General features: G+C 43.1%; 2 protein-coding genes across 4 annotated transcripts; one reads left to right on the top strand and one right to left on the bottom strand.

Moving 5' to 3' along the window:
- Nucleotides 1-163: 163 nt before the first annotated feature.
- zgc:194990 (E3 ubiquitin-protein ligase TRIM69) lies at nucleotides 164-10,012 on the bottom strand. 2 transcript variants are annotated; one of them, XM_087845285.1, is made up of 10 exons: nucleotides 9,857-10,012; nucleotides 8,295-8,386; nucleotides 8,104-8,202; nucleotides 7,915-8,022; nucleotides 7,682-7,840; nucleotides 7,367-7,507; nucleotides 7,035-7,086; nucleotides 2,778-2,804; nucleotides 1,464-1,490; nucleotides 164-1,384 (listed from the first exon to the last, which is right to left on the bottom strand). In XM_087845285.1, the coding sequence occupies exons 2-10, from the start codon at nucleotides 8,355-8,357 to the stop codon at nucleotides 825-827; spliced, it is 1,236 nt and encodes a 411-aa protein (XP_087701411.1). In that variant the 5' UTR covers nucleotides 8,358-8,386; nucleotides 9,857-10,012; the 3' UTR covers nucleotides 164-824. The 2 variants fall into 2 exon arrangements, with proteins under 2 accessions (XP_087701411.1, XP_087701410.1); XM_087845284.1 differs by lacking the exon at nucleotides 9,857-10,012 and having other exon boundaries at nucleotides 8,295-8,405.
- Nucleotides 10,013-10,093: 81 nt separating this feature from the next.
- Nucleotides 10,094-14,416, top strand: si:ch211-250n8.1 (uncharacterized). 2 transcript variants are annotated; one of them, XM_006796960.3, is made up of 16 exons: nucleotides 10,094-10,941; nucleotides 11,245-11,352; nucleotides 11,439-11,514; nucleotides 11,628-11,784; nucleotides 11,907-11,952; nucleotides 12,036-12,094; nucleotides 12,171-12,206; nucleotides 12,332-12,384; nucleotides 12,468-12,600; nucleotides 13,116-13,330; nucleotides 13,426-13,471; nucleotides 13,553-13,618; nucleotides 13,691-13,750; nucleotides 13,826-13,911; nucleotides 14,147-14,241; nucleotides 14,328-14,416. In XM_006796960.3, the coding sequence occupies exons 1-16, from the start codon at nucleotides 10,905-10,907 to the stop codon at nucleotides 14,360-14,362; spliced, it is 1,308 nt and encodes a 435-aa protein (XP_006797023.1). In that variant the 5' UTR covers nucleotides 10,094-10,904; the 3' UTR covers nucleotides 14,363-14,416. The 2 variants fall into 2 exon arrangements, with proteins under 2 accessions (XP_006797023.1, XP_087701413.1); XM_087845287.1 differs by having other exon boundaries at nucleotides 13,691-13,911; nucleotides 14,147-14,416.
- The last annotated feature ends 25 nt before the right edge of the window (nucleotides 14,417-14,441 follow it).

Below are 14,441 nucleotides of genomic sequence, written 5' to 3' on the forward strand. Positions count from 1 at the left end.
TGGGTAACAGGGAAGAACTTATAGTCAAAATTTGAGAACCTTTCATCCAAATTAGGTCAAAATCAGCACTAGACTTGCTTGCATTCACAGCAGCACACCCACCAAGTCTGAAGCAGATCAGATCCACTGCTGTTCGCATGAGCAAAGAAGAGACAGAACAGACTTTCAGAGATTTCTGGAATTAATAGTAAGATTTATTGAGCTAGAGAGAGAAAAGCATTGCCATGTCTTATATAGCACAAATAAACAAAAACACAGCTGCAAAAACAAGCTCATGCCTGAAAAATGTTTGCAGGAAGCTTGAGACAAAGAATTAAATAATCTATAATTCAACTAGAGGCATGCGTCAGCCCGGGCTGCAAATATCTGCCTCGTCAGCGGCACTGTTTCACTGCACTGAAGCTAAAAGTATCATCATTCACAGTGCGCTCATGCTGTAAGTTTTTAATGTTTATTTGTCATCAACAATTAAAAAAAACGTAAAAAAAAAAAAATGAATGGATGTAACATTACAGGTTTAAACTGATCCCCAACTTTATCCAATAAAGTTTGAGAGGAGTTTAAACCCATGGGGAAAAACGTTGTTCATTCTTTAAATGCTCGTTTTTAAAATATAAAGAATCAGATACTGTATGTTTCTATGAAGGCAGAGTAACAGGAAAGTGTTTAGCAGATGAACATGTCGGAAGAAGAGCAGTTCCTGTTTGGGATTTGACGAGGCACCTCACAGAAAGACTTTTAGTCCAGAAACAGCCACGCGATTCTAAATCAGGAGAATAAAAGCGTGAGCTCTGTGAGCTGCCGAGGATTAGGACTGATCCGTTTCAGTTCCAGAGGCAGGGCCCCGGGCACAGGCACCGCTGTTTCGCATCAGCAGGCCTGATCACCAGGTCTTTGACCACCTCCACAGTCCCAAAAACAGGGTACAGTTCCTCTGTGAACTTCTCGGTATAGGTGTACAGGTGGGAGCGCTTCTCCACGTCGTAGAAGGACAGCTGGCCCTGCTCATAGTCCAGATAAATGCCGACTTTCCTGGGCACCAGGCTTTGAGGTAAAGGCGTAGCGGGCACCGTCAGGGCTTTCAAATCTGTGCCTCTCTCCAGACGGAGGGTCAGGTATCCTGTATCTGTGTTCAGCGAGCGGTAGCCCTGCCTCACGGCCGAGGCTTTGGCCACTCCCAGCCGCCAGTCCCGCTCGCCCACCTCCACCTCCCAGTAGTGGCGTCCAGAGGCGTAGCCCTCCTGGCCCACAGCACACCACCAGCCATCGAAGCGTCGGGGGCATCGTGGGATGTCGCGGCGCTCCAGGCCGCAACGCATTCGTTTTTCATCGTCTGAGATGAGCAGGCCTGAGTGGGCCGATTCGGAGTCCAGGGTGACGTCCTCTGTGGAGTAAAAGGGCGGGATTACAAACTGCAAAATGATGTCACAGTAAGGTGAAGAACAGAAGAGAGATTTTCATACCTGCTGCATCACAAATCCAGTTCCACACTGCAAAGAAAAAGAAGAGAAACTCCGTTAGCTCATTGTTTTGTACAGTAGTTTAAAGAAGGCATGCAAAATTTACCTTCACACGATAACACACGTTTTCTTTGTCCAGAAAAAACACACAAGCAACTTACACCCACCCCACTGTACTTAAAGCCCTGAAGTACAAAGGGGGCTGGAGTACTTGTGAAGTATTACTTTATAAGTATAAATATAACTACATGTAATTTCAAGAGCTGAAAAACACATTAATGCTTTGTACAAAAAAAAAATGCAACCAAATGAATTTTACGCCCACTCCCCTCACAGACGCTGTGATCCACAGCCTTCTGTGTGCCCACTGGAAACATTTTGAAAACTAGTCCACGGCTTAAAGTTGTTCAGTGCGATCGGTCCCAACTATTATACAGAGCATGAAAAGTCCAATGTATGCATGAGTGTTCAAATATGACGATATGTGCAGTTTCTTTTGACAAAAAGAAGAATAACAGCTAGAAAATGAGCCCAATATCAACATGGAGGTAAAAGGAAAACTCTTTCTTGTCACAGCACTTTGAATTACCAGAAAAGTGATCAAACATCCAGAGTACCAGTGTTTGTTTCTGGTATTCTGTGCCATATTTGCATTAAAATGGTGCAGTTTTTAAACTAATATATATTCTGTGATACAGGTGCTCCAAGGTGGTTGTAGAAAAAAAATCATGCTGAACATAAGCTAGATTTTTGGATCTAGTTTATGACGAGTGTCTGAGGATTTCAGAAAGAACCGAGGCTACAGTTCACACATACTGCTCAAAATTATAAAATAGAAGAAAGGGAAAACGTTGACTCCAAATTTGAGTTAAGCAACATAAAGGATGGATCAATCCTGCCTTGTATCAACAGTTCAGGTTGTTACTGGTGGTGTAATGTTTTCTTGTCACGCTTTGTGCCAACTAAGCAGCCTGTCAGCCTGAGGACGGGTGGCTTCTTCAGATGACTGCCTCCATGTCAAAACGCTCAAATCATCTCAAACTGTGTCTTGAGCACCACTTCACTGTACTCAAAGGCCTCCACAGTCACCAGCCAACAGTCAGACTGTACTGACATATAGTAAAATTGATCAAGTGCACAATCCAGTGGCGAACCATTAAAAAAATGACTGCATTTGTTAATAATCAAGCTTAAAGTTTATCGTTACATACTATAGATTTCAGATCATATAATCCAGCCCCACATGTCTGTAAACAGCTATACAGAAACATTAAAGGGGTCATTCATTTATTCATTACAGTGAGCTTCTGGACTTACCGCCGTGGGGAATGTAGCGCACAGCGTCTGAAAGAACAAAGACTCTGATTAAAGACAGACAAGTGTCCCCTCACAACTCAAACCCTCCTACAAGCTTGTTTCCTAACATACTTCCAATCACATTTTTATAGATTAATTATAATTAATTATTCAGTGGAGTGTATTCTGTTACCACACACAACATCCACATCACCGAGTGACTCGTTTCACATCCTGATTTTGCCAAGTGGTTTTTGTGCTGACACCAACATTTTCTATGTCACCCACTCAGTCGTCTGTGAGGCTTTAGCTGCGCCTCACTTCAGCTGAGTCGGCTACGTTTTATTTTGGCCTCAGCTCTGAAGTCAGGGTTAGTCAAACTATGAAAAAGGTCGTCAGTTTTAGCTGGTTGTAACCCGGGCAACTGAGCCTATGAAAAGTAACACTGCCTCATCGTGGAAAAATGCTAATCCTATGAGCTAATATGTAATTTAACAAAAGCCACTTTCAGCTGCTCCTTTATTCACATGGGGTCACACGGCAGGTGGCCCTTTCCTGTTGGTGATAAACAGGTCTGAACACCTTCACACTGGTCTAAGCTTTAAAAGCTTTATTACTGCAAAGCTAGAATATTCTTTATTTATTTGATGAACTTCTTGTTTTAAAATGTGAAGTAAGTGACTAAGCCCATAAATTTATTAGGAAAATAATTACTGAGGTCTTGGGCTGTGATATATAATATAGACACTGATAATATCTGTATCGCGTCAGCCTCCGATGACTTCTTTCACCACTTCAGGCAAAAACTGGATAAAGTGAGGAAACTGGATACAATGCTGCTGCTGCTGCACCGTGTTTCAGCAGACTCACACTTCTAATTAGGTAGTGTGTCATTAGCAGAGATGGGCAGTTCAGGGGTTTAATCGGACTGTAATCCGATTACTTTTTTGAAGTAACGAGTAAAGTAAGGGATTACTATTGCAAAAACGGTAATTAGATTACCGTTACTTTCCCGTAGGAACGCTGCGTTACTGTGTTACTAAAACCGTGATTTTTTTTGCAAGAATGTCTCATGACAGTGACGTAAGCGAGTGCGATGTTCATGCCAACAGCTGTGTGCAGATCAACAATGGATCATATATCGAGTGCGGGAGAGAGTATGAGCGTTAGTGATGTGTCCTGTGTGTCGAAGCGTCGAATCGTGTGTCGGGTAATCTCGGGGGCGTTTCTGTGAAGCGCGTATCGAGGCTTGCTTTGATTACGTATGCAGTGACGTTCGAGGCCTCGCGGGCAGTCCGTACCACGTGACTGATTCAGGGACTGGTTCACCGGTTCGCGCCAGATTCGAAATGAAATGGGCAGAAAAACACAGCTGATTTCCAATCACACTGTGTTGTGGAATTGGATTACGTACGTGTTACATAGTTACTTGAGCATTTCTTCTTCGATGGAACCAGGAAGGAAGAGATTTTTTATTTCATTTTATCTCTCCTAATGAAGTATGCACACAGTAATAAATATCACAAATGATAAGCACCATAATATAAATAAACAACACTACAGATCCTATAATCTGATTTCTGTCTTTTAGTTTATTAAAAAGTGAAGCGCCAAATACTAGTTTGTGTCATTATCCAGATGTACATAAGCATGACTACACAGGTACTAGCGGGTTTTGATTATCGATTAAAATCGATTCTAGCTTGGATAACGTGATATCGATTCATTAAAATCCTGAATCGATTTTTAATATAAATATTACTACATTTCAACCACCACCAAACAGCTAAAACAGTAAATGAGAGCAGGTACACCGATTCTGCACAAAGACGTGCAAAAACACAAAGCGCTGACGCGTCAGAATCAGTGAGATGTCGCCTTTCTCTCCAGACAGCACGGACACGGTCGGGGCTGAAAGCCGACAGCTCACTGATTCTAATCTAAGGCATCTGCTGTGATGCTTACACATTAGATAAAGTCTCGAAAGTGTCAGCTTTCTTTTTATAGTTATAAAAATATGCAAATGTACTAATCTATGATCTGGATTATACTATTGACTGACTGTCTGAGGCTAACAGTTACACAATCATACCAAAACTCTGTCCTGATGGTTTCCACTTTCTCTTTTATATCAGACATACTGAGACAATATTCGGGATAAATAACCAAGAAAACAATTTATTTATTCAGTTTAGAGGTTTACACATCATTATAATCACAGAGCCCGCTTCACTTGAATTGTCCACTTGATGGCGCAGTAGAGCAAATGAATCATCACAATGCTTCAAACCATGAGTCGACCAATTGGGTGGAAAGCTTCAGTTCATCATGAGGCTTCATCTCACCATCACTAATGAGCGTGCAGCGTTTAAAGCGTGGAAGTACTGACCTTACTTTGAGTTTGATTCCGTAAAAAGTGACAAAAACATTAGTGTCCGCTGTTCACTGCGTGGGAAGAAAACTTCTTTTTACAGCAAAAAAAACCCCCTGAACTTCCGAGCAAGCACCGAGTGCGCAACGAGGTAATGGAAAATTCACAGAGAAACTGGCGGATTCTTCCACTGACCGCTGCGGCACACCTGCACCAGGGTAAACCTCCGCAACTCCTGCTTTACAGGTGAAAATAGAGCAAAAGGACCGCTAGTCTTTGACTTTATTTTCTGCTGTGTTTTACTTGCATCTATTTGAAAGAGTGAGTGTAAACACAAAAAAAAAAAATTATGTGCTGAAATGTGCAGAAAATAGGTTTAAATATTAAACAAATTTCTTCCAGTCAGAGAATGTTGCATATAATTAAATTTTTGCTTGATGCATAAAGTTAAAAGATTAAAACTAATAAAACAAGTTTTTTAAAAAAAGAGACTTTTCCATTTGATTACATTTTGTATGATGGATTATGCAGAAAAAGTAGAATTGAGCTGAAAGATCTATCGCTTTATCACCTATTCAGGTTGTAAATTGTGTTTTTAAAAAGTAACTAAGTAACTAAGTAATTAATTACTTTTGAAAATAAGTAATCAGTAAAGTAACAGATTACTTTTTTGGGGAAGTAATCAGTAATTAGTTACTGATTACTTTTTTTCAAGTAACTTGACCAACACTGGTCATTAGTGACAGTAGCTCATTGGAAACTGTTCTTCCTTTATTAATATTTATAAATGCTGCAAAGCTGCAAGCATCAAAGAAACATTCAGTATTTTTTCTGTATTGTCAGAAATGTCGATATCACAAATTGTCTGGAAATATTGTGATATAACTTTGAGGCTATAACGCTGAGTCCTACCCAGACTCTGCTTCTTCTACAGAAGGCATGTCAGTGTGACTGAGGAGACCCTCAAAGTTTTCCTCAACTGCAGCGGTGTGAGCAGAGCGGAATCGCTTCAAGGCCAACCAAAAATCTTGTTCCATGGCCTCGCCGGACTCCTGCCACGCCTGAGAGTTTGCTTGAACTGCTGCCAGAGCCACACTCTGCTTGCCGTGCCACTACATGACAGCTGCCTCTGGAGTCCCGCAGGAGAACCAAGCATCAATCACTGACCTGCGACCAGGTTTGTTTGAGTGTCACCTGCACTTGTGAACGCCTTTTGAACACAGTGTTTGTTATGGACAAACTGTGATTTGTCCAGAGAACATAACCGAACTCCACTCAGCTTCAAATCAGGATCAGTCAGGCGGTTCCTCCCAGTCATGCTCCTCCAAGTCTCACTGTCCATGCCCATGTGAGCATTGATGTCTCTTAGTAGTACAATGGAGATTCCAGGTGGGGAACTCAGACACACTAAGAAGACTAGGTACTCTGAAGTGTCACTGAGTGGGCAAAAGGCAACCAGGACCTGTTTACTGGCCCAAGGACAGGGGGAAGTAACCCTGTCATCCACTGGGATGAGAGGGTTGCGCCTGAGCTAGTGCATGAGGCTAAAAATATCCCAATATTTTTTTTCTTTCAGACGAACAAAACAAAAACAGATTTATCTAACAGTTGTCATGCATATTTATCTACTTGTTCACTCTCTGCTTGACTCAGTTGTGGTATACTTTTACAACACCACCAGAATAACATATAAAAAAAGATTCTTCATAATTTAATTAATTAAACAAATGTATTGTCATTTTATTCCCTACTTTATTTTAATTGGCAAGGATGGGGAGAATCCCTTTTTTCACAAGTTTTTGGTCGAAGTAGCAACAGGTATAGTACAAATGTTGGTTTCTGACTCATGACTTTGCAAGATCAGGATGTTTTGTTTTATATTGTTAAACTGGATGAGATCCACTCACCAATTTTCTGACTTTTCTGCTTCTTCACCAGCCACTGCTTTGTCACATCCACCTACAAAGACACGCACACACATGCAGAGTATGTCAAGGTAGACAGTGGACACATTCAGGACAAGGTGAGCTGAACAAAGAGATAAACAGATTAGCATGATTGTCGTGCAGCCTATATGCAGCATGCTTGACACACTTAGCCCAGATATCTAATGTGAGAATGTCATGCAAGTGTGGTTCATGTTTCGAATCACCTAAGTTAGCATGCTTCTTATCCCATAAATTACACCACAGAGTACAAAAACATTTAATGACGATCACTTAGCGACAGATATCAAGACCTTTATGGGGCTGTCGGCGTTCAGCACGGCCAGCATGACGAGCTCCATGGCCGGGAACAGGTTGGGTAGACGGCCCCTCTTCCACTGGAACTCCAGGTCATCCAGCATCATGAGCACAGGCTCACCTGGCCACACAGTGGGCTGAAAAAAGAGGTTTAGAAACAGTTGCTTCTAATTTATGGCCAGAGCTCAAGCACAGTCCGATTATCATGAGATCATTGTCAAGGGCACGATTAAGCCTAATCATCTTTATCAGATGCAACGACGGAACTGGGTCAGACTTTAATAACCAGCCATGTCCCGTAAGAAAGTCACCTGAGGTCTGCCTTTAATATTCCGGGTCCAATCCATGATGACCCGTTTATGGGGGCCCATGTCGTACTCGCCGCCTCCCTCCAGCATGCAAAGAAGGTGTCCCTTCCAGTCCTTCTTCTCAGACTTCTCATACTGGTAGTCTGATGTGATTGTCCTTGGCTGAATAAAGAATAGAGACTTTTAATATCCATAAAAAACACAACTTATTTCTGTAAATGGCTGCTATCTCGTACCTGCACTCTTTTCTCCAGCACAGCAGCCCATTCCACGATGAACTCCCGGCACACGCTGGCTGTCCAGATGTCCTCTCCGGTCCAGATGTGACACAGGATATTTGATCTCTGAGGTACAAAGGCAATGCGAATAAATGCAGAAGACTCTAAGTAATAAAGAGCAAAAAGGGAGAGAGGAGAAGAGCTTACCTGGCAGATTCTGTTGAGTTCCCGGGCCAGCTCCATAATAAACAACTGACTTTCCACCAGAGGCTCCTTCTTCTCAAGCTTCACTTTTTTGCGAGACTCCTGGAGCAAAGAAACAGAAAATTAAAAGGGAAAATAACATGACTTCCAGAACATTTAGCCCTGCAGCAGTTACTGTGGGAGGATTTGTATACCTTGAGTCGGATCTTGAGCTTTTTGGCTGGCTCGATGAGGAACTGCAGGCACTCTTTCATCATGCTGGCAGCTGGAGTGCGGGGCCGATGCCCTGTGGTATGGATAATAAAAAAGCTTTAGCACACTGGCACTCATTCTGTCAAGAGCTGGAGCTCACTGCACTCCGTCGCCCACACAAATCGATGAGGGTGCAGAAATGGCTAACGCGCGAGAAAGGTGGCAAAAAGGTGAGGTGGCGGAGAGAGGAGCACTCACTGCAGAACTTTTATCACAGCTCTGCACTCAGAGTCCACAGAGAGCTCATTAAGATCCCCACCGAGCTATCATTAGGTGTTGAGCCCACTCGCTCAGCCCACTCACTCCGCATAGATATATATATATATCCATGAGACAACACAGTGGGTGGCAAACAGAGATGTAGCAACATTAAAAAAAATTGCACAGTAACAGGATTTCCTGCATGTGTGTGGATCGATGAATCCTGAAAGTGGAAATTTATTCCCATGGAGACGTGAGCACAGCAGAGCGCTTTTAATAAAAACACTGTGGAGCCATGGTGGGGGTGGAGGAGGAGGAGGAGGGGTGGGGGGTCCTTGGACCAGTTTGCTGTTGAATCAGCAGTCAGTCTGACAAGCAGAGGGGATTTGCTGTTCTTGCTGTGATGTAGAGGCAGCAGGAGAGCTTAAAAAAAAAGAAAAAAGGAGGCAACAAACACTGAGGAGCACAAACTCAGGACTGAGTTGACCTTTTACAGAGCAAATTCTGACATTCATAGGTATGCCTGCTTTCTGCCTATTGAGTATGCATGTGAATCTCTTCCACCCGCATCCCTGAACTGTTAGAAATGGTTTTATGGAAAGGGGTTTGGAATCAGTTATACAGTGTTATTCAACTATAACTTCCAATCAACTCCCATCTATAATTTTTAAACATTTATTTACACCATCGTGAGTTTGCGCATGTCTGATACCAACACCAACCACACTAATGCATCTTGATTTGTAGTATTTATTAATCTCTCTTTCACTATATATGAGGGCAGCAGATGTCAAAGCGTTGCTTGTCTGTAACGGACTCATGTTTGGATGGTGGGTTTATTTCTGGCAGCGGAGGCTGAGCGTGTAGGTGACAGAGGAGCTGCAAGATTAGAGGAAATCCGGGATTATCGGTGCTGTACAAACGCAGGTAGTGACTTTCTATATTGGGAGTGAGTGACAAATCACTGCATGCAAGTTGGCATCAGAACAAACACACTGCACAACAACAGGCTCACGTTACTGTACAACAGTGTATCCATACCCACCGAATTTAATTATTTGTTCCCAATTTGTAAAATATTATTCTTAATAATAAATAGAACAGAATTTCGCAATGCCAGTGTTGTAAGGTTAAAAAATGAGGCCTCTTGCACATGAAGCGATGTTTACAAAAAAGGACTTAATCAATAGCAAGCGTACACATTATTTCATGTAATTAGGCCCTGTGCACCGGCAAAATGCAACCAGTTTACCAGTTGTTTTTTTTATCACCTCGCTCTAGAGGAAAATAAATAACATCTCACCTTGTAACGGATAAATTTCCTTCAGGAAGAAAACTCTACGCGGCTTTTCTGTGATGCTTTCGCGAAACTCGGTTTAATTGTTTAGTGCTCCGCCATCCTCCACAGCCTCACCGCTTCCTTCACCCATCCACAACTGCGGCACGAGAGACAGCGCGCGTGCTCTTATCAACCACCGCCTCCACTGAGCGGCAGTTCCAAAGGCGGGCCGCTAGAGGCCGCCAACTAGCTTTACAGAAACGGAAGCGTCGCAGAGTTTTTTCTATTTAAAGATTAATTTACTTTTGTTTGTTTTTTAGCCCGAAAATACATTTTATTTATTTATTCCAATTGAAGTAAGTCAGCGTAAAATAGTCTAGAAAGAGCACTGCGACAGCAAACAGCCTGAAGTGGACTCGAACACACGCCTTTGTTTACAGACGGAGATATTATAGGCGAGAGACGCAAAGTACTTAGATAAGGCTGCAAGATCACCGACCAAACAACTAATACTTGTCTGCCAAATGGTGAGCTTCGCTTCTAGAAGGAACTTGACTATATAAACTCGCTGGGTCTTTATTATCGTGTCCATAAAAATCTTAAATTAACGACTAAGATTCCGTTTATCTGTTTTTCTTTTCTTCCTTTATATTCCCGTAGCCTGTATAGCTTCTGTCACGTTTGAAAATATAAATATTAGCTACTGAAGTGAATGGTTGTAAACACGAACCTACAGTTTGTTTGGTCAACAAGGCGGGGTCTCTGAAGGCAGCACGACAGGTTTACTGTCAGTCTGTGCGCAGGTGTACATGGGTATTATTTCAGGCGCTTGTGTTTGCAGGTTCAATATTCCTTCGCTATTTATTTAAAATAATAACTTAATGACAGCAACACATCGCCCGTCCTCGCTCACGGTCTCGGGCAGGTAGGAACTGGAAGGTGTTTCTCGATATGTTAGCTTCACGGAAGTGTGTACACAGCGCGCGTCCCCAGAGCGTGCTTAAATGACAGGAGGATAGAAGCGGCGCGTCTCTTATCAAGGACAGGCTCTGATCACAGCTGGACGATCAACATGGCACCCAAAGACCCTCTCCTTGGCTCCCTCAAAGGTAAGCATCAATAATAGATGAGTGATGGTACGATGCCATTGGATCACAATTTCAGTAAGCAGCTGATCGTGACGTACTCATAATAAAACGTACAACTAGAATTGGGTTTCATTTCTGACCCTGCAGCGCGCTATTTGTTATGCCAAAAAAGCTCCTCTACGTTTTTTATCGTCAACATAGTCTCTGTTTTAGTGTTGATGAGTGAAATGGCGATGATCACATGCTTTGCAAAAATGCAGTTATGTCATGCTGATGACAACAGATTCAATGTGTGTTGCGTGTTTTTTTCCCCTTCCCACTCAGTGTGTGTCCTGAACCTGCAGTCAGATGGAGAGACGGTGACAGATTCCAAGCCTCACCTCGCCTCCTGCTGTGAGCTGCTGGAGCTGGTCCTCAGGAAGGGACTCCAGCGTCAGTATCATCATTTTGTGTAGCTGAATTCATTTCGAAGGAGACTTTTGCAGTATTCACTCAGGGTGTGTTCCATTTCTCTCCAGAGCCCGTTCTTAGCCTGGTGCACAGAGATTACTGGCACTGCTTCGAACAGCTACCCCATCAAGATGCCTGTGGCAGGTAACTACATCCTGCTTAGATTAGCAGATGGGGAAGGTTTTTGTTGTTGTTTTTTTAGTGACAGCTTCACTCATTAATGCCCGTCACCTCTCTGTCTGTCTTCTCCCGTGCAGTCTGTCTGCTCTGTCCTTGGCAGTTGAGCAGACCAGAGTTTGCAGGAAGCTGCTCTCAGCCCAGGGCCGAGGGCGCTACCTGCTCAGGCTGGCCCTCAGCCGCAAGGTCCTGCCGCAGTTCTTCACACACCTGCTGCACACTGCCAGACTCCTGGAGGTCTGATACATGGACAGATGCATTGTTCCCCAGTGTTGAGCACACAAAAATGGGATTTTAGAAAGTGTGTTTCTCTAACAGACTTGCATAGTTGTGATTAACATTGTTTCTCTTTCCTCCAGTGGTACAGCCCAGATTTATCAATTCTCAGGAATGAGGAATTTGTGGGTGAGGTTACAGCAGCTTGAACAAAACTGAGGAAGTTCTTGTCAACAACAAAATCTTAAGAGCTGCTGTTCTTCCTCTTCCAGAACCTTTCATGTCGCTGCTGCTGGTACTCTCACACATGGACTTCAAACTGGACATGGAGGTCAGAGCGGCTACTGTGATTTTTTCCAATCACTTTGAACTCCGATCTAATAAGAATTTTCTTTTCTTGTATACAGAATTGCAGTTTTCTGGATGAGAGCTGGCTCCTGCCGGTAAGAGCATCACAGTAACGCTGTTATTATGTTATTTGTCTTTGGATATGATATAAATCCATAGAAGGAAAAAAAAGTACAATCTTAAGGAGGTGAAAGACTGACTGCTGGCTGTTTGTTTTTAGGTGTGTGAGATATACGAAGTTGTGCCCTGCCGGGAGGTAGGGTTAGTTCTGAGGTTAGTATGTTCCAGTCTACAAATATTTCCATTACATTGAGCACGTGGGCTAGTAAAAAAACATCTATGGATCTGCTTCTTAGGTATCTCAGCGGGCGCGTCTTTGTTCTTGACCTGATTCCCGGCAGTCAGGCTGACGTCGACAAGTTCATCTGTGCTGGTGACATCCTCGATGAGATCAATGGGACCTCGCTGAGGAATTCTAAAAGTGGACATGTGAGAAATCCCTCAGATATACGGTGCCGTACTGCATTAGGGCTGTTGTGATATTGCATTTTTATGACACAATTATCAAATTGGGTCATGTTAAATATATCATGCAATATCCGTGGATATTTTGTGTTTGTGGATCATCTATATTTTGATAAATGACATAGATCCAGGTGGGGCAGTCTCCGTGAATTATGTTTTGCAGATGATGACATTGTGATCTATAGTGAGAGTCTGGAAAGATGGAGGTACGCACTGAAGAATGAAAGTTGGTGGAAGCATATATGTGATGAGAGGGAGACAGATGGAAAAATAGTGCACAAGAGAGGTGAAGCGGTGCAGGCAGGGTGGAGTCGGTAGAGATGAATGTCGGGGAGGGATTTTTGACAGGATAGCAGCAAGAGAGTAGTGATAGATAAATATAGATAGATGTAGATATTTAAGCTTGAGCTGCCAGGCGGGATGCAAAGGTGCTGCATATATACACTTCTTTACCAGACCTTTTTTACTTGCACTCCCAGGCCGGTGCAGTTCTGTCTCGGTTTAAGGGCTGCCCTTTGTCCATCCGTGTTATAAGATGGAGGGCCCACGACGGAACAGTGTATAGACCCCTTATCAAATTCCTGCGGGCCCTGAGGACAGAGAACCCCACCCTGCAGCTGGGTCCTGCTCCCTCCCAGCAGACAGCAAGCAGAGACCAGAAGCCTCCTCCATCACAGTGTCTCAAAGAGGGAAGGCAAGTGTTAACACGCCATCGCTGCGATCTGTATTCAAGCTGCCGTCATGATGTGACATTTGAGAAATACATTCTGAACAACCTCTGTTCCACAGGATTGTTTACATAGTGCAATTCTTGGGAAAGGCAAACATTGGAATGGTAAATGACAATTTGTTTTTACAGCATTTTCAAACATTCTGCACACACCTCCTGTAACCGTCATTTGTCTGCCTCTCTCAGTTTGGAGGAAAGGAGGTGCTCCAGCATGCAATCCCACAGGTGTTGCAGAAAAACCTACCTAGCAAGGTAATGAAAGCTGTTTCCCCAATTTTCTGCAAAGCACTTATATATGCGTAACCCATTTAATTTTCCTTGCAGGAAGTGCTTTTAGATTTGAAGGAAACGCATTTGACGTGCACAGACAGAAACAGTAAATTGGTAAGTAGATCTCTCTCACAAAGATTTGCCTGTACTTTAATTCTCCTAAAGTTTTGTCTTCATTTCTCTCATCAGGAGATGTTTGAGCACCATTATCCCGAGATTTCATGTGTAGGGAGATATGCACAGCCAGACTACACAGCATTTGCCTTCTGTGTGGCGTAAGTATCACATTTTATATGAAAGCCCTTCACTGATATTGCAGTACAACCTGGCAAAATACCATAATCTAAGCTATTTTATTATTAAAGGCTTTTCCACACATCCCTGTTAAACTAGGCTGCTTGTAGTTTAGATCACACTCCTCCTACGACAGGATGTCATGATGCAATATACAAGCCTAGTCATTGGCTGGGCCCCCATGTCATCTAAGCACATGATTGGCTGTGTTCACAGAGACTCCCCAGAAACCCCTCAGTCCACAGGCTTTTGCTGTGTGGTGCTCCGAGCCAGCAGCATCAAGGAGTGTGAAGACATCGTCTGCAGGATTGGTGAGGCATCACAGCTCTCAGACGCAGTCATGTGCTTACAGGCGTGTCACTCAAACACTAAACACTTGTATTTTCCCCTCCTACAGCCACTGGGTTCAAGCATACGGAATGGTTTGTATGACAAACCAGCTGTGACCAACTATGTGTTGTAAATAAAAGATGTGTATTGACCATATAGACCTCTTCACTGTCTGTATAGT

The sequence above is a fragment of the Neolamprologus brichardi genome, chromosome 8, assembly GCF_056152115.1.
Source record: "Neolamprologus brichardi isolate AB-2024 chromosome 8, ASM5615211v1, whole genome shotgun sequence".
Classification (NCBI taxonomy): Eukaryota; Metazoa; Chordata; class Actinopteri; order Cichliformes; family Cichlidae; genus Neolamprologus; species Neolamprologus brichardi.

What these genes read in the sequence shown, in the direction of transcription:
- zgc:194990 (XM_087845285.1), bottom strand. Translation starts at nt 8,357, where the DNA reads ATGATGAAAGAGTGCCTGCAGTTCCTCATCGAGCCAGCCAAAAAGCTC. An exon ending in ATATTAAAGGCAGACCTCAG is followed by an intron (nt 7,508 to 7,681) that starts GTGACTTTCTTA and finishes CTCTTTTTTCAG; the next exon opens with CCCACTGTGTGGCCAGGTGA. An exon ending in ACGCCGACAGCCCCATAAAG is followed by an intron (nt 7,087 to 7,366) that starts GTCTTGATATCT and finishes GTGTCTTTGTAG; the next exon opens with GTGGATGTGACAAAGCAGTG.
- si:ch211-250n8.1 (XM_087845287.1), top strand. Translation starts at nt 10,905, where the DNA reads ATGGCACCCAAAGACCCTCTCCTTGGCTCCCTCAAAG. An exon ending in CAGGAATGAGGAATTTGTGG is followed by an intron (nt 11,953 to 12,035) that starts GTGAGGTTACAG and finishes TTCCTCTTCCAG; the next exon opens with AACCTTTCATGTCGCTGCTG. An exon ending in GAGGTAGGGTTAGTTCTGAG is followed by an intron (nt 12,385 to 12,467) that starts GTTAGTATGTTC and finishes TCTGCTTCTTAG; the next exon opens with GTATCTCAGCGGGCGCGTCT.